Source organism: Macaca thibetana, chromosome 3, assembly GCF_024542745.1.
Source record: "Macaca thibetana thibetana isolate TM-01 chromosome 3, ASM2454274v1, whole genome shotgun sequence".
Lineage (NCBI taxonomy): Eukaryota > Metazoa > Chordata > Mammalia > Primates > Cercopithecidae > Macaca > Macaca thibetana.
This window is the reverse complement of record NC_065580.1, coordinates 28772791-28797231: the sequence shown is the minus strand read 5'-3', so window position 1 is coordinate 28797231 and position 24441 is coordinate 28772791. Positions and strand designations below refer to the sequence as shown.

General features: G+C 50.9%; 1 protein-coding gene across 1 annotated transcript; it reads left to right on the top strand.

The window, feature by feature from the left end:
- Positions 1-187: 187 nt before the first annotated feature.
- On the top strand, positions 188-23344 carry CPA5 (carboxypeptidase A5). The gene is made up of 12 exons (XM_050785024.1): positions 188-339; positions 848-1042; positions 2209-2290; positions 4447-4581; positions 13897-13995; positions 15452-15553; positions 16748-16849; positions 17193-17303; positions 17727-17817; positions 21986-22185; positions 22520-22604; positions 23019-23344. Exons 2-12 carry the CDS (start codon positions 927-929, stop codon positions 23204-23206), a joined length of 1311 nt encoding a protein of 436 aa, XP_050640981.1. The 5' UTR covers positions 188-339; positions 848-926; the 3' UTR covers positions 23207-23344.
- The last annotated feature ends 1097 nt before the right edge of the window (positions 23345-24441 follow it).

Sequence of the window (24441 nt, the reverse complement as noted above, 5' to 3'; positions counted from 1 at the left end):
AATTGACTCTGCTGTCTGTTGAGAACTATAATAATGACTACGGTGACCTTCATGTGTAGCAGAAAACCCACTATCTGTGCTAGCACAATGATGACCACCTGAAGACAGAGAAAAGGGAATCTTGATTGAATTCCTTCTCATACAATATATAGTTATTTCCTTTGTTCTCCTCTCCATTCTCTTCTCTCCCCTTCTCCCCATTGCCACTGGAGGACTGATCTCAAATGTGGCTGTGACTAAAAGTTAATGCCTTTGAAATAATAATACATTGCATTTTGCAGGCTTTACCAAGCCAGTTCACTCAAGTTGCCTCATCTATACCCCTCCAAACCCTGTGAGGTAGGGAGGGGAGGTATGATTTACCCCATTTGATGGATGAGTAAGCTGAGATTTAGAGATTAGGGCAGCTGCCCCAGATATTTTAGACGGGAAGTGAGCACCCAGTCTCTGTCTCTAAGCCCAGTGGTCTTTCAACGGCGTCCACACCCTTATGTGTAAGGAGGATACAGCCCAGGGAAAGCATGAGTGGGCTGGGGGGAGAAGAAGAGCAAAAGAGAGGATGCTATAGAGGAGGGAGGAAAGGAGGGTGTCCCAGGGCTGCTGGCTACTCTGGTCTTTCTCCGGAGCTGGAGGCTTTGACGCTCACAAGGGGCTGCCCTGGCAAACCTGAGAGAAAAGAAAAGCTAAGGGCCTGTCTTCCTCCTTCTCTCTTCCCTCTCCCTTTCCCAGGAGAGGATGTGCTGGGTTGGGGCAGGGCAGCCCTAGCTCTCCCAAGGCCTGGCATGTGGGAGCCACATGCTGGGTGCCCCAGACAGCCTAATGCTCATTCTCAGGCCGGACCTTCCAGCCTCTAGGTGCTGTGCTGCCCTGAAGCCCGGTCCATGGTGCCCAAGGAAAGCCCCTGAAGCTCACCAGGAGGAAGACGCATGCAGGGCACTCCTGCAGGAGGGACGAGCCCTGGGCCATCCCCCATGGACAGGCAGACACTCCTGGTCTTCAGTTTGATCCTGGCAGCAGCTTTGGGCCAAATGAATTTCACAGGGTGAGTGGCTGCTCCGCAGCGGGAGGGAGGACTGGTTGGGAGGAGGGGACTGGATGTCCCAGCAGGAGGTGGCTGCCCCACTGGTGCCTGATCAAGGCGGAGAGTCAGGATGTGGGTTCCTGCCCTGAACTCACTTCCAGCTTTGCAGCCTCCCACTCTCATGCTCCAGGGCTGGCTCGTTGGTGGTCCTCCCCAAATCCAGAGTTCTTAATCCAGAGTCCAGGAGGAAGCCCCCGGGGCTCCAAGAATCCCCTGAAACCACATGCAACAGTTTTCCTATACAACAAGGGCTTCTTCAGGGAGGAAGCATGCATAGCTTTCCTCTGATTCTCAAGGAAGTTGTAGCCCCCACAAGACTATGTACCTCTACCAAAAATGGATGTGGGTGTCGTCCTCCTTTGAATGACAGGAAGTTCTAGTATTACACGCCAGGCCCTCTGTGGATGTACTTTGAGCCTCCCCAAGGTCCACAGGTGGATGCCCCACCACGCTCCACAGTAGAGAAGGGGAGACACAGCAAGCGTAGAGAGGGGGTTCCTCACCCATGGTCTCAGAGCCAGCCTGTGAGGGCAGCAACCCCATCCCCGGCATCACACCCCAGAGCCCACACCACAGGCCTCTTGGTTACGCCACCTCCCGCCCACCTCCATCGGGAAGGGAAGGAGCTCAGCTTCCTCCACGTCAGGTGGGGTGAGGTTATCTGATCTCACCTTCCGGGCATTGAGACAGACCATGGCCTTGGGGCCCCCACGCGAAGAGCCCTTGGGGTCACCACTGGTCCCCCCAGCCCCTGTGTCTACTCCTTTCTCCCCTTCATTCCTTTCATTTGACACACTGCCCCCGTCCCCATTCCTTTCCCTTCCTTCTTCCCCTGGCTTGGCCTTCAGTCCAGCAGTAGCACTGACAGGCTTTATTTAGCCCCTGGGGTGGTCTGTCTTTGGGGCTGGAGAGCTCACTGGCTCTAGGCTGAAGGACCATGTGCTTCTCAGAGCTGCCTGCGAGTCCCGGCTGCTCAGGGCTCCTTCAGCCTCCACTCGTGTGGTGCCTTCCAGCCTTCCCGCTCTGCCTTCAGCGGGGCCTCTGCTCCATTCTGCCCCTTCCAAGTGACACAGCCTTCCAGGGATCCTTCTCTGCAGCTTCCTCCGCCCCTCCCTGTGTTTTTCTAGGGACCAGGTTCTTCGAGTCCTGGCCAAGGATGAGAAGCAGCTTTCACTTCTCAGGGATCTGGAGGGCCTGAAGCCCCAGAAGGTGAGGACTCCTCAGGCTTGAGGACACCCCCCACACCCTCCGCAGTGGCTCACACCTTCAGCTCCTTGTCCTACCCCCCTGTACCCCAAACCTGCCCTCCTGAGGTCCCTGCAAAGAGCACAGACCTGTGGGAAATCACATGTGGCTCCTCTTCAGGAAAAATCAGGGACACTTGCCCAGAAATTTGGGCTGCCTTTTTAGGCCATATCTCCTCTAGCCACCCAATCTCTCCTGGATAGGGAGCTGCTACACAACCCGTCAGGGCACTGATCTCCAAACGGCAGGAATTTCCTAAAGCCACACGGATGGCGGGGGGAGGGGGAGGGAACACAGTGTCTCTGGGTGGGATGCCACGTCGCGTGGAGATTGGACACGTTGGCCTCCCAAGTGAAACGGCTTAGCTTGGCAAACCTGTATCTTATCTGAGTTCGTCCCTGTCAGCCTGAGCATCTTTTCTGAGAACACTTGTCCTCTGCAGGTTTTCACAATGGAAAACATTTTTGTTGACTTTGACTATTACATAGAAGGGTTTTGTTAGGGGGCCACTGGAACCACCAGATATTTCTGGATGTGGTCAAAGCCCTTGCTCCTACTTGTCTGAGTGTCCCGTCGACTGGGACTCATGACGTTTTATGATCATTCTCTCCATTTTACTAATTGAAAAATAGGTGTTGCAAAAGGCTGACCTAGGGACCCAGGTCCGGCCTCTCCTACTTCTGTGGGGATGGGAGCTATTATCCTTCCCTTTCCTGACCAGGGCTCTTGTCCGTGTTCATGTCCCAGATGATGAGCGGCCTCATCTTGAGGACTCTTTAGGACTCTTGAGGTTCTCTGTATCCAGGCGAAGTTGCAATGAGTGTGAGTGAGGTGTGGAGGTGACAGGGCTTGAAATTAGGGAAAGAACCTCAGTGCCTTGGGGATTTTGTTTGTCGCAGTCTTTCCGCTCAGCCTTAGGGTTTCATTATGGAACTGGGGCCCTTTTAAGTGTATGGCAGTCCCTCCTGATTGACGGTCAACCTAAAACATTACATGAAAAATTTCAGAAAGAAAAAACTCATAAGTTTTAAATTGCAAACTGTTCTGAGTAGTGTGATGAAGTCTCGCACCTGCACACTGTCCACGCTCCCCTCCGCGAGTCACTTAGTGACCGTCTGGGTCATCAGACCGACTGTCACTGTGTCACGGTGCTTCTGTTTGTCTAACCCTTATTTGACTTGATAATGGCCCCGAAGTGTAAGGCTAGTGATGCTGGCATTTGTTCTAATTGCTCTATTTTATTATTAGTTACTGTTTTTAATCTCTAACTGTGCCTAATTTATAAGTTAGGGCCAGGTGCGGTGGCTCATGCCTGCAATCCCAGCACTTTGGGAGGCCAAGGTGGGCAGATCATCTGAGGTCAGGAGTTCGAAACCAGCCTGGCCAACATGGCGAAACCCCCGTCTCTACTAAAAATACAAAAATTAGCCAGGCGTGGTGGCACGCACCTATAGTCCCAGCAACTCAGGAGGCTGAGGTAGGAGAATGGCTTGAACCTGGGAGGCAAAGGTTGCAGTGAGCTGAAATCATGCCATTGCACTCCAGCCTGGGTGAAACTCCATCTCAAAAACAAAAACAAAAAATTATAAGTTAAACTTTATTATAGGTCTGTCAAAAACGTAGAGTGAATAAAATCTAGTATTTAATAGCACAACAGAGTGACTATAGTCAATAATAATTTAATTGTATATTTTAAAATAACTAAAAGAGTATACTTGGAGTACTTGGATTGTCTGTAACACAAAGAATACGTGCTTGAGTGATAGATACCTCATTTGCCCTGATATGATCATTACATATTGTATACCTGTATCAAAATATCCCATATACCCCAGAAATATATACACCTACTATGTACCCACAAAAATTAAAAATTACAAAAAACCTGTATCCCAAGTCTGTATGTATAGGAAAGAGCATAGTCTATATAGGATTCAGTACTATCTGCTGTTTCAGGCATCCACTGGGAGGTTTTGGGACATCACACCCCTGTCCCCATCTCCTACGTAGAAAAAAGGTCTCTACTGGCTGAGAGATTCTCTGGATCTCTGGGGTCACCTACAGGATTGTGTGGAAGGACATGGAGTAATGCAGCTGTCTCTCTTTCCTTGGTGAACAAGGTGGACTTCTGGCGTGGCCCAGCCAGGCCCAGCCTCCCCGTGGATATGAGAGTTCCTTTCTCTGAATTGAAATACATCAAAGCGTATCTGGAGTCCCATGGCCTTGCTTACAGCATCATGATAAAGGACATCCAGGTGAGGCCCTGCCTCAGCAAGGGCTCTGCCTTCTGCCTGCCTTTCTGGTTGGGGCCCAATATGGAGGAGATGTTCTCGGGGCTAAAAGCGGACAGGTGGTTTCTGGGTCTCCACTGGTGTGTTTGTGAACATGCTGTGGAAGGAAGTGAGCCACACGCTTCTCAGAATCTGAAGCTAGGACAGAGTTCATGGGGGAAGCACTCACAGTGTGGGAGTGGAGAGGACGCCTGTGATAAGCCCTCCTGGGGAGGGATTTGCAGCAATAAACAGCAAAGGCGCGTGGAGAAGGGAGACAGGAGGATGTAGCTGGGGTCTTCCCAGGGGCACCGTGGGAAGGTGCCCCTGGATAACTTCTTCCTTTGCTTATCTGACCACTCCCTCCTGTTCCCGCTGTGTCTCAGCCATCCCATGCCTGGGGGAACGGCTTTACTCCAGAGGATTGGGAAATGGTGAAAGAAGCAGAGAGATCACTGGTGTGGTTGCCTTCCCCTGACCTCCACCGCATGGCTGTCTGCACAGGGCATCTCCCCCAGGCAGGATTCTCCCAGAGGAACCACTTTGGGAGAGCAGAACCGCTCTTGGGTAGGACAAAGGCAGCCTTCAGCCTGGACACCCCAGTCTCCCTGCTGCTTTCCCTAAGTCTTTTCTGAACATCATGAAATTCTGTTTCAATTGTTCTATTTGCCAGGATATCTTAAAGAGCCCCTGAAAGGTGCTGGCAGCACAGCCTCCTTCCTAGAGATCTCTGTGGGTACCACTGATTGGTTAAGCCTCCCTGGCTGCATGTTTCTGCAGCTGCTGCTGCTGGCCGTGTACCTGTGGAAGTGTATCCATAAAGATTCATTCCCAACCCTGTTGTACGGTGCTAATCTCCCCTAAGGGCTCCGAGTGTGGGAACACAGAGCCTCCCGGAGCACACACACTTGACACTGTATGTCAGGGGATCAACGCATCAGGCAGCATTCCATTCCCATGCGATCGCAGGGCTGGGGCACTTTGGTCCTTTCAAAGACCTTTATCCCTCATCAGGCACATCTGTTTCCCGCTCAACATGTGGGGGTGGGATATTTCTCTAATGAAATCCCCCACAAGCAAAAATGGGGAAACTCCCACAGACAAAAGAGGCTACCACATCAAAAGAAATAGAACTGAATTCTCATTTTTAGCCCAGGCCTCTATTTTGAAGTTTCCATTTCCCTGGTTCAGCCCCACCCTGGGAACTCCACAGCATTTGGCAAACAGACACACAGAAGTCTCTAAAAACTTTCTGTTGATTTCTGCACATCAGGGACTGCCCCAGAGTCCCCTCTGAGCCTCCCCCACTGGCTTTAGCCTGTCCTCTCCCCACATCCGCAGCCCCGAGTCCCTCTAGGGCTTTGCCCTCCCTTTCAGGAAAATGCTCTGACCTCTTAGCCTTGGTCCAGCCAGGCAGGATTTTCACCAACTCGCTCTTCCTGCAGGGATCAAGCACTCACTGCCATACTTGAGATCATATTTTGGCTTAGAGGGAGCTGGGGGTGGGGGTGGCTGGTGTGTTGATGTGTTGAGGGGTTGATGATGGGGAGGGGTTCAGGAGGAGGGAAGCTGAGATTTGCTAACAGGACTGAAAGGGCTTTGCACCCCTCAGGTTGTTGGCGTCCAGTCTTGTATTTCAGATACAGAGGCACGGGCGTGATTTTCTCCCTGTCCTCTGGATCCCCTCAGCCAAGTACTTGCCAATGTCCCCTGCAGGGTGGGCCTTCGGTGGTTGTCTGCTGAATGACTTGCTCAGTTGGGGAGTTCAGGACAGGAACGACCTTATTCACATGTGGGTCTTTGTTCCTCTGGCCCCCTCCCCTCAGCCAAGGTTCAGCTCCACGCTCTGTATCCATTTTCCTACCCCAGCACCCACCATAGGACTTGCTGCTTCATTAGGGCTTGATAAATGTCAGTGGAACAAATGGACATTCATTAGGAGGAGGAAAGGAAAGAGGAGTGGTCGTGTTTGGTGGCTAGGACCAGGCTGGAAAACCTCGATGCTGGTTTTCACTTTGGCCAGAGGCAGGGGAGATTTTGGAATCTTTCCCTCCCTCTGCTCTGTGATCAGCGGGATGCTTGAGAAACATGAGGCAGGGCCATTCATTCCACTCACAGACACAGAGAGCCCTACTGTGTGCTGTGCATTGGGCAAAGGGCTGGAAACACAGAGATAAAAAACCTGGCCCTGTATCCAGGAGAGCCGGAGGGTCGCGGGGGGCAGGGATGGAGGGGAGTAAGCCGGTGGTTACAATGGAGTGGATGAGGGGCTGATGGAGTGAGGGCGGTTGCTATGGGAGCGCATACAAGAGGCACTGCACGCTGCGCTTCTGAGAAGGCGGTAATTACGGTGCGCTGAAGAGCAGGTAAGGGGGGCTGGCCAGAGGAAGGGGGGCCCCCACCCCGATTGGCGATGAAGCCAGACCCCATCGCAAAGAGTGCCCTCCACCATGTGACAAGGTCAGGATTTTATCCCGAAAACTAGGGAGGAGTCACCGGAGATGCTTTGACATGATCAGATTTGCATGAAAACCTGGTGGTTTTCAGAAAAACCACCCTGACAGTGACAGTGTCGAGTTGGGGACAGGGCCAGGGAGAGACTGACAGGCAGGAGGGTGGTGGATGAGTCACCATGGAAAAGCTTCACTTGAGCAATCAGCTCTGTGACTTTTAATGGCTTTTTTTCTGATTACAAAATTAATAAATATTCATGTTAGATAATTTGGAAAATAGTGGAAAGCACAAGGAGAAAACAAAAATCACCCATGCTCTGACCATCCAGAGCAGAATACAATTGGGTGTAAATATTGCTTTGCCAATTTCCCTCACCCTAGTGGATCACTCTCATCACCATGCAAATAGAGTTGTTTCTCCCATTTACAAAAACCCTCTCTTGATCCCTTCCCTCTCCCCTCCAGCCATCACCCCATTTTTATGCTTCCCCATAGAGTGAAACTCCTGAAAATACTGACTCTCCCTGTCATCTCCATCCCTTTCCGCCAGCAGGCTGCCTATCCCCTCACTTCACCAAAGCTTCCCTCGACAAAGTCACACACAACTTCCAAATCCAACCCAATGGCCGACTCTCAATGTTCCTCTTCCAACAGCACAACTGGTGGCTCTCTGCCTCCTGGAGTCTGTCTCTTCTCCTGGCATCCAGGACTTCTGTGTTCTGTCTCCAGCCCGCACCTCCTCTCCTGGATCCAACCGCCTACTTAGTGTTTCCACCGGGGGGTCTAATGAGCATCTCCAACTTTCCAGGTCCAGACCAAGTTCCCCTGGCCCTTCATCAGTGCCTCCACAGCCCTCTCTGTCTCAGGAAATGGCAACACCATCCTTCCAGTCACTCAGACCAGAAGCTGGGAGCCATTCTTGACCCCTTCCACAAACCCCCCCATCAACAACAGATTTATCGCTGCCTTCAGGATGGATCTTAGCACATCCCACACCAGCCCCTAGGGCCCATGCGCCATCTCCTCGCTCACCTGGGTTCTTCCATTCGCTTTCTAACTGCTCTCCCCACTTCCCCACCTTGACTCCTTATTACCTAGTCTCTAAACAGCAGCCAGAAGGGTCCTTTAAAACTATTGCAAATTCAAGCATGTTGTTCCTCTGCTTAAAACCCAACTCATTTGGAGTAAAAGCCAAAGCCCTTGCAATGGTCATAAGGCTTTCTTTTCGTTTTATTTTATTTATTTATTTTGAGACAAGATCTCGCTCTGTCATCCAGGCTGAAGTGCAGTGGCACAATCATGGCTCACTGTAGCCTCAAACTCCCAGGCTCACTCCATCCTCTTGCCTCAGGCTCCTAAGTAGCTGGGGCTATAGGCCCACATCACCACACCCAGCTAATTTTTCTGTTTTTTTGTAGAGATGGGGTCTGACTATGTTGCCCAAGCTGGTCTTGAACTCCTGGGCTCAGGTAACCTGCCAACTTTGACCTCCCAAAGTGCTGAAATTACAGGTGTGAGCCACCACACCAGACTGCTCATCTTGTTTTAAACTGTACCCTTCTTCTTCCCCACTTCCCCAACTTCCTCTTTCCTTCCCATTTCACTCTTCTTGACATTTACCATTTTCTCATTGCCTATATAATTTAATTCTTTACTTCTTTCAATTGTTATCTGCTAGCTGAAGAGTACAGTTTTTATTTGTTTGTTTGTTTTGTTTTTGAGACAGAGTCTCACTCCATCACCCAGGCTGGAGTACAGTGGCATGATCTCAGCTCATGCCTCCGCCTCCCAGGCTCAAGCAACTCTCATGCCTCAGCCTCCTGAGTAGCTTGGCTTACAGGCACACACCACCACGCCTGGCTGATTTTTGTATTATTATTATTATTATTATTTTTTAAGTAGAGACAGGGTTTCACCATGTTGGCCAGGCTGTTCCCAAACTCCTGGCCTCAAGTGATCCACCTGCCTCAGTCTCCCAAAGTTCTGGGATTACAGGCATGAACCACCAGAGTTTTTTTTTTTTTTTTTTTGATGGGGTCTTGCTATGTTGCCCAGGGTGGAGTGCAGTGGCTATTCACAGGTACAGTCATAGCGCACTGCAACCTTGAACACCTGGGCTCAAGAGATCCTCCTGCCTCAGCCTCCTGAATGGCTGGAACTCCAGGCATGCACCACCATGCCTGGCTTGAACAGCAGAGTTTTAAAGGTAGAAATGCTGTTGGCTGGTCTGAGGGTGAGTGGCAGCTCCAGAGAGGAGAAGAAGACAACAGGGAAGATTGCAGGAGAAGCCAGGGATGACAGGAGCAGTGATGGGCAAGACCCTGGGAGAGGTGGAGCCTGGCTGCATCATGGGGGTAGGGACAGAAGAGGAACCAGGCCCCTCTGTTGGGCCATATGAAAGGCAGGTGCCGACTGACTCACCCAGATGACCATTAGTGGGGGCTTTCTGCCCTCCAAGTCCTACAGAAGCTATCCTACCTCTGGAGAACCCAGACTTCCTTGTCCTGCCTTGTAATACTCCCTCACAGAGCCCTGGAGTCACCCCAAAGTTATTATCATCCTCCTTATCATTATCACCCTCCTCCTCCTCATCATAGCTAACATTCACTAGCATTTACTACATGCCTGGCAAAAGTCTAAGCATTTAGCATGTATTAGCCCTTCTAATCCTCATGAGAACATTGGTGTGTGTGTGTGTGTGTGTCTGTGTGTATGTGTATGTCTGTGTGTGAGATGGAGTCTTGCTCTGTCACCCAGGCTGGGGTGCAGTGACTCAACCGCTGCTCACTGCAACCTCTGCCTCCTGGGTTCAAGCAACTCTCCTGCCTCAGTCTCCTGAGTAGCTGGAATTACAGGCGCCCGCCACCACACCCGGCTAATTTTTGTATTTTTAGTAGAAAGAGGGTTTCGCCATGTTGGCCAAGCCGGTCTTGAACTCCTGGCCTCAAGTGATCCACCTGCTTCAGCCTCCCAAAGTGCCGGGATTACAGGTGTCAGCCACTGCGCTTGGCCCTCATGAGAACATTTTAAAGTATATGCTAAAGTATGTGATAACATGACCTCCATTTTACAAAGGGGAAACTGAGGCACAGAGAAGTTAGTAATTTGATGGCGTTGGTGACAGGATCGGGGTTTAACCTAGGTCCTGCACCTTCAGACTCCACTCTCAAGCCACCTGTCCCCTCAGCGGTCATCATTGTTGTCCGTGTGGTGTTTTAACTTCGCCTTTTAGACAGGGAAGCCTTGTGGTTTGGCCTTGACCTCTGAGGGAGTCCATTCTGAAAACATCAGATGGGCAGCTTCCCCCCACGTCCAGTGCCACAGGACTGGATTTGCTACTGGCCACGTAGCTGCTACTGCAGATGTTAGTCCTGGAAGAGAAGGCCAGGAACTGGGGAGGAGAGGCAGCGGCTGCTGTCCCAGAGCCCCCAGCCCACTCTGTTTTCAGGAGCTGTGTCCATTTTGCATCTGTGGCTGGGGTTGGGCTGTGAGAGATCCTGCTCTCACAGGAACTGGGGCCCCGCTGCCTCCTCCCCTGCCCAACACGGGAGGGCTGTTCTTCCCTTAGGGCCCCCATCCTTCCTGACTCATCGTAAATTAATTCACACCGAGGTATTGCTTTCCCTGTCAGGTTATGGCTTCCAGCGAGGCAGATGGCTTTTACTTCTGAGTTGGTTGGTTTCTGTGTTTTGTTATTTTTTCCTGAGAAGCCTGACAGGGCTGTCATTAGGCATTCCTCCGCCTGTGGCCAGACCGCATTCTTCGGTCACCCACCCCCTTCCCTCAGTCCCAGGAATGGAGCAAACGCTGCTGCATTTTCCAGGCCAAGGCAGATTCCTGTTCCTGGAGAAGTGGGGCCCGCTGTGAGGCCTGAGAATTTCCAGTTTGAAAGAGGGTGTCACCTCCATTCACAAGGCTGTGAGGGTGTCTGGAAAGTTATTTGCAGTTTGGTGCTAACTTCCCATTTGCCTCCAAGCTCTTATGTGGAACAAAGGACAATCTCCTGGGTCCTGTCTTCCTGTGGGTGCCCCAGGCTGTGTGGGGAGAATTGGGTCCTCTAGTCCTTTTTTTCCCGATTTCTCCTCCCTGTCCTCCACTTTCACCCCCACTTCAGGCTTCCACCAGATCCTTGGAAACCCTTTGCCTTGTCCTCAAGGCTGGCAGGCCGTTCTCTTCCTTGCAGCTGCTGGTCACAGCTGATGGCACCAGGCACACATTGGTCATGGTAGGCTGTTGTGATTTGGGTCGGCTTCCTGAGAAGACAAATTCCTTTTGTTAGAGCTTCCCAGAAATGTTTGCGAAGGGCCAGAGAGGCCCCGGGCTCCTCCGGCCATGTCTAACTTACCCAGCAATCTCGGTTTTGCCCCTGGCCAGCCAGTGCAGCTGGAAAATATCACAACTGTAATTGCCTTGCATGGAGTCGGTGCTCAAAAGTAAAGTGAGCCCCAAACATCAATTTCCAGTCCCATTTTGAAATCTATGAACCTGAGCGTTGTGAGCAAGCCGACTAGGCCTCGGGGATGAGTGAGTCATTAGGCATTGCCTCATCCGTGGCAGGTGGGGCGGGGAGGCTGCTCTTCCTGACCGGGGTGGAAGACGCCACGGCAGCCATCAGGGCTTTTGGTTTTGCTATTACTTATTCATTTAAAAGTTCTGGGCTGAGGCGGGCGCATCACCTGAGGTTGGGAGTTCGAGACCAGCCTGACCAACATGGAGAAACCCTGTTTCTACTGAAAATACAAAAAATTAGCCAGGCGTGGTGGTGCATGCCTGTAATCCCAGCTACTGGGGGTGCAGAGGCAGACGAATCGCCTGAACCCGGGAGGCAGAGGTTGCAGTGAGCCAAGATCACGCCACTGCACTCCAGCCTGGCCAACAAGAGAGAAACTCTGTCTCAAAAAAAAAAAAAAAGTTCTTACTTCTTGAAGTAATATAAGCACATTGCCAAAATGTGAAAATAAAGGATAGAAAAAATTTACTTCAAATCCGCCTTCTTCTATCTTAGCAGGCATTGTGAACATTTTGGTTTATATTTTTGTCATTTTAGTGTCTTAGGTTCTTGGGTTCTTCTCAGGGGTCCTTGATTTTTCATTATCGCAAAAAACTTTCAAATTGCAAGAATGGAGTTTTTAGCTGTTGTTAACATTTACATGCTCTTTCTGTCCACACACATATGGACACACACAGACATAAACATATCTGTGTATGTGTGTGTTTTTGTGCATGCGTGCGTTTGTGTGTGTGTGTGTGTGTGTTTAGAAATAGGGTGTTGCTCTATTGTCCAGGCTGGAGTACAGTGGTATGATCATAACTCACTCTCAATCATAGCTCACTCTAGCCTCCAACTCCCAGGCTCAAGCAGTCCTCCTGCCTCAGCTTAAGTAGCTGGGACTATAGGAATGCGTCCCCAAGCCTGTCTAATTTTTTAATTTTAACTTTTTGTGGAGATGGGGTCTTGCTTTGTTGCCCAGGCTGGTCTCAAACTCCTGGGCTCCAGCAATCCTCCTGCCTTGGGCTCCCAAAGTGCTGGGTTTACAGGCGTAAGCCACCATGCCCAACCTGCATATGTGTTATTACTGTTGGCCTTTAGTTTTGATAGTTGGCCTTAAGGAACCCAAGGGTATGGACTAAAATGCCTGGTTCTTGTCTCACCTCTGCCACTTGTTATCTTTGCCTTTATGTCCCTTTACCACTCCAATCTGCTTTACCTCTAAAACACAAATAGCTCATTTCTGTTCTGTTATCAGGTCATCTGACCAGATCAAGTGAGATCATGAAGATGAAGCTTGGTTAACTAAGGCTCTAGCCCCAAATAAGTCATCGGCAAGACTTAGTTGTGGCCCAGTGCTGCAAACAAAGGGCAATTTGGGTTAATGAAGATGCTTTCTCAGCATCTTCAGTGGCAGAGGACCTGAGTACCTCCCACACTGGACAGTCTGTGCCGAATCCTGGGGTGCTTTGGCTCCTGGATGCCATTATAAGGGCATAAGCTGGGGTGAAGGACACTAGCTCATCTCACTGTGACCCAAGCAGGGAAAAATGTCTCAAGATTATGTAGGTGGTCTGAGCAGTGAGTGAGTGGTTAACCCAGCCAGGCATTATACTGCCCTCTGTATGGGCAGCGGGAAGTACCATGTAAAGCTTGAATGCTAACTCCACGTTGATACCCAAGGACATTGCTTTTGACTCACCCAGACTTGTGTTTAGGAGGTAAGTGAAAGACCATTGGCACATTAATCATAATTATTTAGACTGACTTTGGTCATGCCTGGCTTTCTGAATGGCTTGCATACCAGTTGTCTAGGCTATTTCCTGGAAGTGGAGTTAATGTTGGGGGTCAGAGGAACCCTCTGCTTCCCCCAACGGGGTCAGTGTGCATGGTTTGGCTTGGGTCCTGACTCAACAGAGTGCTTATTAAGTGCAAAAGCAATGTTGGCAGTAGACTGTGAGCACTCTTTTTTCCCCCCAAAACACCTTCAAATCCATTATTACATTTTATCCTATGAGGTGGTAAGGCAGATATTGCTTTCCCAATTTTCAAGCTGAGGAAACTAAGGCCACAGCAAGTTCCACAGCCAGTTAGTGGCAAAGGCAGACCTAGAACCCAGCTCTCTGGACTCCTTGCCCTGTGCTCATTTGGGAAATGGAAGCATGACTGCCAGCTTGCCAGGCAGAATAATTACCCAGCAATCTGGACCTTCCTTCTGTTGTGCAGTTCACACTCATGGTGGCTCATTCTCCTGTGTTGCTGCTGTCTTTATGCACAGACAGCAGAGGCAGGGCTCAGAAGAGGCATAGGCAGCCCAGCTCTCCCCTTCTTTTCCAATATGTGTTCCCCATCACCCAGGTGCTGCTGGATGAGGAAAGAGAGGCCATGGCGAAATCCCGCCGGCTGGAGCGCAGCACCAGCAGCTTCAGTTACTCCTCATACCACACCCTGGAGGAGGTAGGTCTGGCCAGTCAAGCTCTGGGCTCTCTTGTATCTTTGGTCCCCTTAGGGTTTCCTGACTCATGCAGAAACTAGTGAAGGACTCCAAGGTTATGGAAAACTGTGACTGACACTTGGGGACTGTACAACAGACATTAGTTCAAGGTCTCTTAGGCAGAGAGTCATATTCAAAGATGTCCAGAAGCCAGAATTCAGATAGAGGGGACAGTAGTTCAATTGTACAGCCCTAGGCAGGTACAGAGCAGAGTAATGGGTCTACTAGGCAGAACACTAAGTCAGGGACCCATTATGGGCCAGAATAGAGCAGGTAGAAGCTACCCTCATCTTGACAGAGCCGGAGCATCGCCATCTTGAACAAACACCACCATTCTAAGTTCCCTTTGATTAAAAAACTGCCTAATTCCAGTGCTTATAGTTAAAAAAAAAAAGGACAAAAATCATCCAGAAACCCCTCTCAGGTTGATTTCTCTAAAATAAACCTGTCCTTGACTGTGAAGCCACCTTTTGTGTTTCTTTCCTCTTTCTTTTACTCTTACACATATCCAGTCCTCCAGTTAGGGACCTAGGGCTCTCAGCCTCTCCGTGACCAGTCCTGGTGTTCAGTGGTCCCAGCCATGGGTGCTGGAGTATATAATATGAGGGGCAGGAAGCCAGGCACATTGGACAGTCATGTTTGTAGAATAAAAGAGAGGTGCCTTCACTTGGAGAAAGTTCATGATCACAGTTGCAGTCAGCCAGGGCAAGCAACTTGTTTATAAAGGAGAATGTACACAGAGGGTGCAGGGATGCCCATTCCAGAAAGGAAATCAAGGCACACTTCTCATTTTGCGTGTCAAGGATATGACATTCTTGATATCATTCATCTATTATCATCATCACTTTTCCCACTTCACAAGTCATGCAATAGAGAATCCATTTTCTTTCATATATTTGTTAATTTAATTACATGTATTGAAAGAACAAGAGAATGAAATAATACAGTCTGGCACTATTTATTGATGACAAAGATAAATAAAACAAGAACTCTGCGTTCAAGGGGCTTACAGTCTAAAAAGAGCAAGAAGATAAAAACATCATTACAAGGTCTGTGAGATCTATCAAATGGATTGAATGGGCCAAAGAATGGAGGCAAGAGAGAATTTCCAACCAGAGAGAGCCATGTGGGTCAAGCCTGGGGATTTGAGCAGGCTCAGCACACACTGTTCTCCCAGGCTAAGGCATAGCTCTGCACAGAGCAAGGAGCCTGGGAATCCAGCAAGATCACAACTCACTTCCTTTAGCTCTGAGGGAATGCTCTATTTTTGCAATTCTTTATCTGGTTCTTTTAGACCCTCTGAGGAGGTAGGAAACCATTGATGAGAGTGGGAAAGGGCAGGGAGAACATTCAGAGAGTCCCTGGTGTTCATCCCACTTCCTGCTTAACTGCCAATCTTACACGTGTCTTTCCTTTTAGATATATAGCTGGATTGACAACTTTGTAACGGAGCATTCCGATATTGTCTCAAAAATTCAGATTGGCAACAGCTTTGAAAACCGGTCCATTCTTGTCCTGAAGGTAAAAGCCAACAGCGTCAACCTGCGCACTCTACATTAAGGGCCTCTGGCATAAGATTGAGCTCATGTGGGGCAGTGGCTGGGCGGGAGTTTCAGGGAGAAGGACAATATGTCTACTCCTGTCTCCAGGTGACCCATAAGCTTTGGGGTTGCGGCATTCAGAGATCCACCCTTGTAGGTATGAAGAGGTGACAGTGTGGTGACCTAGCCTGTCCTTGGTCAGGAAGTAGGTGGGAGGATGGCTAAGGAGCTGGGGCTGCAGAGTGGCAGTTGTCGCCCTGGACTTGGGATGTGAGTGTGGGTGAGTTGGCATTCTATTACCTCAGTTGCTTCATCCGTTCAATGGGAAGAGAGGTACACAGAGGGCCCATTTGCTAATGAGTTCATCTGGCTCAGACAGCCCTGCAGATATGCCTGAGTCTATAGAGAAGCCTCCCAGCCCTTCACAGGAGCCACTGGAACAGAAATCAAGCAAACTCAGCACCCTGCAGTTCCCTGGGTCATGAAGGAAGTAGGAGAGGTGAATGCAGAGCCCATCAGAAAGCAATTCTTAGTTTGAGCCCAAAAGGGCACCCAGGAGTGTGGACCCTGCGGGGCGTTTAGCATCAGCTGTCAGGAAGGACAGGTGCTTGCTGCCGCTCTCAACAATTCTCTGGTGGGCTCTTCTGAACAGCCAAGTGGACCCACCTAACTTGGGATTTGACTTAACCTGTCCCTGCTTCCATTTCTCCAGGGGCCGTGGTCTTCTCTTTCTAATGCTGTCTGAAGCCTTGCTACTCAAAGCATGGCCCCTGCAAGGCAGCATCAACATCACCTGGGAGCTTAGTAGAACTGCCAAACCTCAGACCCTCCCCAGACCTACTAAGTCAGAATCTGCACTGGAATAAGATCCCCAGGAGACTCATGTGCCCATTAGAGTTTGAGAAACCCTGGTCTTAAGATACTTTCAATCCTGGGAAATTCTGTGCTTCTGGATGGATCACTTTGCTCCCCAAGGGCACCACTATATTTTCAAAGGCCCTCACAAATGTGCATTTTTGGGCACACGGACAGGTACCTGCACACACACCCTCTTACCTAGTGCGTAAAGCTGCCCCAGGCAGTGAGGATGCCTCGGGGGCCTCCTTCCAGGTAGCCCAGAGGCAGTAGCTGTCTGAGTTCAAACCTGTGTTTGGGGCCTGATTCTTTTTCTCAGTTCAGCACTGGAGGTTCTCGGCACCCAGCCATCTGGATTGACACTGGAATTCATTCCCGGGAGTGGATCACCCACGCCACCGGCATCTGGACTGCCAATAAGGTCAGCATGGACCTGTAGCCAAGGTGCACCCATGATGGGGGCTGTAACTAGGGGCAGCGACTTACTATTTAAGGATGCCTCCAGTTGAACAATTACACTCAGGGTGCTGTCTCCCTCCTGCCCTTTGGGGCAGCCATCGTGCACTCTTACCTTTTGCAGCACAGAGCCCACATTGATCCCCTGCCTTCTAGTTGTTTAAAATCCAAGCCTTTGGTTCTGCATAAAAGATATACCTAAGGGGTTTCATGCCACCCTTTCCTGCAGCCACTGGCTGTGCAAATGTCCTGAGCCACCTCCCAGGAGACCAGTGGGGCCTCCCATCCCTCCTCACTCTTTCTTGCAGATTGTCAGTGATTATGGCAAAGACCGTGTCCTGACAGATATACTGAAGGCCATGGACATCTTTATAGAGCTCGTCACAAACCCTGATGGGTTTGCTTTTACCCACAGCATGGTGAGGGCACCTGGGAAGGATGGAAGGAGGGGGTCAGCTCTAGGGAGATGGAGAAAAGGTCACTGTACTTTGGGAAGCAGCCCCTTCAGAGCCTCTTTGCAGAAGTCCTCACCAAGGGCAGGAAGGCTGCTCAGGTACTGCACCTGCAGCCTCTTGCCCTCTGACCTCTTTCTTGCTGCCCAGGGAAGGCCACTATTGGCAGCCTATGCCCAGCCTCTCCCCAGACCCTGACTTCAACTACACAGTATCTGAGCTGCATCCTTGGCCCAGCCCCATGCCAGCTCCATCCTGTCCTGGCAATTCCTTCCCTTTGCTCCTCCCTGCCCCACCAGGGTCCCCTACCCCCATAGGCCAGGATATCAGAGGCTCCCATTCCTGGGAATGGGCCCAGTGAATGAGGTCACCTGACCTGGGCTTTCCCAGAACCGCTTATGGCGGAAGAACAAGTCCATCAGACCTGGAATCTTCTGCATTGGCGTGGATCTCAACAGGAATTGGAAGTCGGGCTTTGGAGGTATGGCAACCTGCTGTCCTGGGGCAGGGTTGGAGAAGAGGTGTTGGCCCACGGCAGGTTCTCCCACTCAGTCAGATTATGTTGACTCAACTTGGGAGGCACAGGACAATGTAGTCAGCTGATATGCATGAGTCACGGCCAGGGACAGGCAAGCACATATCTCAGACTGCCGTGGGTATGGGAGAGGTTGTGTGTGTGTGTTGAATGTACACATGTGCTAAACCTTCATGGGAAACATTTAGGGGAGCCCCCAGCTCCTGAAATGAGGACTAACTACATGGGTCAAATCCTAAATATGACAGAGAAAGGCTTAAAGGAGGTACTAAGTAGCCTTGCTTGTTGCTCAAAATCCAGAGTTTACGGTGCTCCCAAAATATCCCTAGCCCTGCCCTGAAGGGAGCACAACACAAAGAAATGCCTCTGAGCTCTTTCCCTGAGAGCTAGGCCTGAAATCTGCCCTTTGGGGAGGCCAGGGCAATAGTTTCAAGTGTCCAATAGAATGACCCACTTTTTTTTCTTGTTTTCTTTTTTTTGAGACAAGGTCTCACTCTATCATCCAGGCTGGAGTGCAGTGGTGTGATCATGACTCACTGCAGCTTTGACCTCTTGGGCTCCGGTGATCCTCCCACCTCAGCCTCCCAAGTAGCCAGGACCACAGGTGTGCACCACCACGCCCGGCTAATTTTTGTTTTTGTTTTGAGACAGGGTCTCTCTCCGTCACCCAGGCTGGAGTGCGGTGGCGTGATCTCAGCTCACTGCAACGTCTGCCTCCTGGGTTCAAGTGATTCTCCTGTCTCAGCCTCCTGAGTAGCTGGGACTACAGGCGCCCACCGCCACGCCTGGCTACTTTTTATATTTTTAGTAGAGACAGAATTTCCCCATATTGGTCAGGCTGGTCTCAAACGCCTGACCTCAGGTGATCCACCCGCGTCGGCCTCCCAAAGTGCTGGAATTACAGGCATGAGGCACCTCCCCCAGCCAATTTTTGTATTTTTTAAAAATTTTGTAGAGACGATGTTTCACCATGTTCCCTCGGCTGATCTTGAACTTTTGGGCTCAAGGGAATCAGCCGCCTAGGCCTCCTGAAGTACTGGGACAGGCGTAAGCCACCACGCCCGGCCTCGAGCAAATTCTTTATCATCAAGGCTGGCTTGAGCCTGGTTTTTATTTTTGACCCATTACTTTATGACCCTGGTGCATACTTGCAGAGCTGTCTCATCCTAGTGAGGGGGAGGGGGCAGCTTTCTCCTGAGTTCCTCGGTGTTTTTCCCTGATTATCTCCCTTGCCATGCGAGGGGCACAGGGATTGGGAAATTGAGGCCTCCAGAAAGCTCAGAGACAGGTCCATGGACCCTGGAAATACAGCAATTTGATGGGCAGGACAATTTGATGGGTCCAGTTAAGACAGAGATTCCGGCCGGGCACGGTGGCTCAAGCCTGTAATCCCAGCACTTTGGGAGGCCGAGACGGGCGGATCACAAGGTCAGGAGATCGAGACCAGCCTGGCTAATACGGTGAAACCCCGTCTCTACTAAAAAATACAAAAAACTAGCCGGGTGAGGTGGCGGGCGCCTGTAGTCCCAGCTACTCGGGAGGCTGAGGCAGGAGAATGGTGTAGACCCGGGAGGCGGAGCTTGCAGTGAGCTGAGATGCGGCCACTGCACTCCAGCCTGGGCGACAGAGCAAGACTCCGCCTCAAAAAAAAAAAAAAAAAAAAAAAAAAAAAAAAAGACAGAGATTCCAGAACAGACACAGCCCTCGGCCCCCAGACGTGGAATCTGCACTTCACCGGGGTCAGGGTTTGGCTCCACAGGGACGGTGTCATTGCTGTTGATAATCAGACCTACAGGCTGGTGTCCAAACCAAGGAGGTAGAACATTTAAATCTGGATGCCCATTGCTTTAAAAATCTGGCTTCTTGGAGTCTGTTCTCACTGAAAAATAAGGATGGCCCCTAAGCACTGAGAGTGAGGCCCCTGGCCCGGAGTGTGGGGGTTCTAACTGCTTTTGTAAGGGAACCAGACCATGCAAAATTAGGCATTTCCACCTCCAAATGAACAGACGCTTGCCTCAGCGGGGGCGTCCATGAGGCCCCTCAGCACTGACTGGAGTGAGTGCCCATGCACCCCAAGATAGGCTGGCTAGTAGAAAGAGAAATTACCTCTTAAAGAAAATAACCGCTGTGGGTCTCGCCACAGGAAAAAAAAAATCCGTATACACACAATGTACAAAACAATTATGGAAAAAAAGCCCAGAGGGGGCAAAAAGCTCCCATAATCCCACCACTCAAAGATCACTGTTTTTAATAATTTACCATGTCCTTCCAGAGATTTCCCCTTGCTACAAATTACATTTTTAGAGAAGGAAAAATAAATAACTAATGAATCCATTAGCAGGTACTTGTGAAACAGGCAGACTCAGAGGACCTTGACTGTGAGCGTCAGAGATGCAGGCAGCTAATTCCCATTTGGCCAGGGGAAGATTAGTTTATTCTGCTTAGCTCACACCAGAACTAATGGCCTGAAGTGTTTCTCCATATTTGGGCAAAGCCACCTGGTCGTTGGCAGGGGAACGGCTTTCTGTGCGTGGGCCGCAAAGGCAGACAAAGCCTTCAACCTCCCCCGCTCTGCGCATCTGTTGCTGTTTGTCATTCATCAAGTGGAGCAGGTGCAGGAGCTCCCAGCAGACACAATAAACAAGGCCGCTGTTAGCTGGGCTGATTCCAGCCTGGGGGCTGCCTTTCACCCCCTAGGTCTGCTGGCACCTCCCCTTCTAACCAGGGTCCCCATCCCAGGTGAGGACCACCACACCGAGAGGGGGTGCGCTCCCTGGGCCTCTCTGGGGCCAGCAAGAGTGTGTGTCTGGGTTGGTGACTCAGGCTGGACGATTTTGTTTATGGTTTTGTTATTGCCTTAATTGAATGGCTGTGTAACAAGTAACCTGTAGACCATCCCTCCCACCCGTGCCTGGCCTCCCGTGCATTCTTGGGGAGGACCCGTGTGCTGCATTCCTAGAGCATCATCTGAAGTGGTCCATGGGCCAGCCCCCTGCCCCAGGAGTCAAGAGGAATGCTGTGGCCTCCTCAGGAGACTTCAGAAGTTGAGGCAATCCCTGATCTCTGGACGGTGCCACCATTCCAGGGAAGAGGAGTGAGAGGAGAAACTGGGATGACTCCTTCCAAGTGTGTCCTTAGCCTACAAAGTCTTGACCAGCTCAGTGCAGCCCAACCCTCCCCTCGGGAATAAGGGAAAAGCAGAGGAGGAGCGGAAGAGGAAGAGAGAGATGGGGTGAAGGCAAAGAATCGGGGAGAGATGGGAACAAATGGAACTTGGGAAAAGAATAAAAGCCCTGCTCCTCTTTGTTCGCTCCCTCATCTTAAGTCCCCAAGAAGAATTTTCAAAGACTTCTTTGCACTTCTGGCTCCCAGAACAGCCTCAGGCAACTATGCGGAACTATTCTCCCACATTGATTTCCCATGTCCCCAGACCCCAAGTTCATGGCTCACCTGGAGCCATGGCTGTGGCAAAGCTTGAGCTGACACTGAGTCTGAGCCCTCGACTGACGGCACACCCAGGAAGGATCAGCCTAAAGGTGTTGCTGCTCAGTAGGGGAAGCCAGGGTTGGCGCAGAGACTTACAGTTTCCTCTGGATGCAACTTCTGAGCCAGGCGCACCTTCCTAAAGGGACTACAGGACAAGCCGAGGGGGCTCCCTGCAGGGCTTCAGAACTGCGGGGTATGGTGTGGCTGCAGTCCTCTGACATTAGGTTGCAGCAGTAACAAATATCCATCCCGATCTCAGTGGCTTGACACAACAAAAGTTTGTCTTTCATGTGCACAAAGTCCAATATGAATAGATGACTCTCCTTGGCAGCTTTCTTCTAGCAGTGAGAGAGGGATCCAGGAGGCTGTTTCTATCTAGAATTTTTTTTTTGCTTCCAGCCACACAGACAGAAAAGAACATGGAGAAGTCACACTTGCTCTTAACAATCTCAACCCAGAAGTGCCATGTCATTTCTGTTCACCTTTTCATTGGTCAAAGTAGTCACATGACCTCAGTCAAACTGCAAAGGAGGCTGGGAAATGCAGGGGAACACATGGGTATTTTGTGAGCGCCATCTGTGTCGCACATGGGGATTCGACTCTTTGGGTGGCTTTATTTTACTTCCAGGAAATGGTTCTAACAGCAACCCCTGCTCAGAGACTTATCATGGGCCCTCCCCTCAGTCGGAGCCAGAGGTGGCTGCCATAGTGAACTTCATCACAGCCCATGGCAACTTCAAGGCTCTGATCTCCATCCACAGCTACTCTCAGATGCTCATGTACCCTTACGGCCGATCTCTGGAGCCTGTTTCAAATCAGAGGGAGTTGGTGAGACTGGCTGCTTAGGGCCTGGGGAGAAGAGACCCCTTCTCAGGAAAATCCATATCTGTCATACTCCCAGAGGGCTCAGATTGTTACTCGGAATGCAAGGGTCTGGACCGATAGACCCCATGGTGCAGGGGAGGGGTAGGGGGAGCTTGCTGTTCTCATGTGTGATCAAGTTCAAAGCCGGAGATGCTGTGCTCCCTTCTCACAAGGGCCATCTCCACCTTCAATTTCCAGGACTCCTAAATCCATGCTTCTCACCAGGTGGTGAGGGTGGGGGAGTGTGTGGGAGCCCTGGGGAGCCCCTGCCTTTCACCCTGCCGATGTCATCTTGCAGTACGATCTTGCCAAGGATGCGGTGGAGGCCTTGTATAAGGTCCACGGGATCGAGTACTTTTTTGGCAGCATCAGCACCACCCTCTGTGAGTGATTCTCCCCTGCCCTGCTTCAGACACCACATCCACCTGGGGTTGGCCGCAGGGCAGTGCTATGGATCTAGCTGGGCTGGCCCAAAGCTGCCTCCCAACCGGATAGAAGGGTAACGGTGGTACCCAGGCAGCTGTTTCTTGGCAGCTTTTGTGCACAGCTCCCAATGCCTGGCTTACTGCAAGGTTCCTAAGCCTGGTAGCCTGCAGGAGTTTTCTTTTGCAGGAGTAGAGAATGGGTTGGGTGCATGGCTGTGATCCCGGTTGAGGCCTGGGCAGGAAGCCCGGTGTGGCCTGGGGTGGGTGGAGGTTTGGCTTCCAGGGCCCACTTTCCACTCAGGATGCCTCTGTACCTTGCAGCCACATCCCCTTCTTCCTTTTGGAGTCACATTTTGGACTTTTTGTTTCTAGATGTGGCCAGTGGGATCACCGTTGACTGGGCCTACGACAGTGGCATCAAGTATGCCTTCAGCTTTGAGCTCCGGGACACTGGGCGCTATGGCTTCCTGCTGCCCGCCACACAAATCATCCCCACGGCCCAGGAGACGTGGATGGCGCTCCGGACCATCATGGAGCACACCCTGAATCACCCTTACTAGCAGCACGACTGAGGGCAGGGCAGGAGGCTCCATCCTTCTCCCCAAGGTCTGCGGCTCCTCCTGAAACCCAAGTTATGCATCCCCATCCCCATGCCCTCATCCCGACCTCTTAGAAAATAAATACAAGTTTGAACAGGCTTCGCTGCCTCTCATGTTGGCTACCACCCCTATGGGCTCAGCACTGACAAGGGGACGAGAGAGCTTCTTCTCATTCCCCGGGGGAGCCTGAAATGTGGGGGAAGCCTCTTTATTCTCCATGCTACCTTCAGGAAAATAAAGGGGGTAGAGGCTGTAGCTTTTCTCCTCTTGCAGTGTTTTCAGGGCCTGGAACAGAGAAGGCACACATTGTCCCAGCATATTTACATTTTAAGATGCCCTGGAGAGGACAATGTTTGCTCTAAAGGAGAGCATTTCTGATGGGGGCATTTCTGCCACCTTGAGGGAAAGGTTGTCCCAGACAGGCCATCTCCGCCTCGGTTGGCTTCACTTCCCATGCAGGGAGGGGGCAGGAACACATTTTGGAAGTTACCACTCACCCCACAACCCAACACGAATGAGTCATTGGTTTATGACCTGCTCCCCCTGAGGTGTCCTCAAAGGCTCCCTTGGTCTTGGGAACACAGGCTCAGAGCTAGTCAGAGCCAGCACATCAAAGCACTGCATATCCAGGAAGAAGAGCTTCTCCTCATCCTCATCATCACCGACACCATCCTGGTTGTCATCCCTGAGCTGTGTTAAGTAGGCACTTCCCCCAAGAGAGTTAAAGGGGCACTCTTGTGAGATACTGAAGAGGAGCCTTCCCCCAGCCCCAGGCTTCCTTGTACCTTTTGCCTCTTCATTCCGCCTGCTGCGTTCTGGGAAATGATGGGACTGGCAGGCTGTACTGGGCAGCAGGGATAGCGGGGCTGTTTGCTCTGCCCTCAGGAAGGCAGATAACCCCTAGAAACAGGAAGAGCCAAATGAGGTTGTGTAAATCTGAGGCAGAAACATTAGTCGTGAGAGCAAGACTTGCATTTGCAAGAGCCAGGCTGTGTGTGTGTTTGTGTGTGCGTGTGTGTGTGTGCATGTGTGTGTGCATGTGTGTGCACGTGTGTATGTGTGCGTGAATGAAACTGGATGACCACAAGCCAACCCCTGGAGGACACGGAGACAGAGAAGAAAACAGAGTGAAACAAAAATATTTGTGTAGAAGGCATAAAAGTTATAATCACAGACTCCACTGTGTAAAGGTGTAA

What these genes read in the sequence shown, in the direction of transcription:
- CPA5 (XM_050785024.1), top strand. Translation starts at nt 927, where the DNA reads ATGCAGGGCACTCCTGCAGGAGGGACGAGCCCTGGGCCATCCCCCATG. An exon ending in AGGGCCTGAAGCCCCAGAAG is followed by an intron (nt 2,291 to 4,446) that starts GTGAGGACTCCT and finishes TTGGTGAACAAG; the next exon opens with GTGGACTTCTGGCGTGGCCC. An exon ending in TTGCTTTTACCCACAGCATG is followed by an intron (nt 17,304 to 17,726) that starts GTGAGGGCACCT and finishes GGGCTTTCCCAG; the next exon opens with AACCGCTTATGGCGGAAGAA.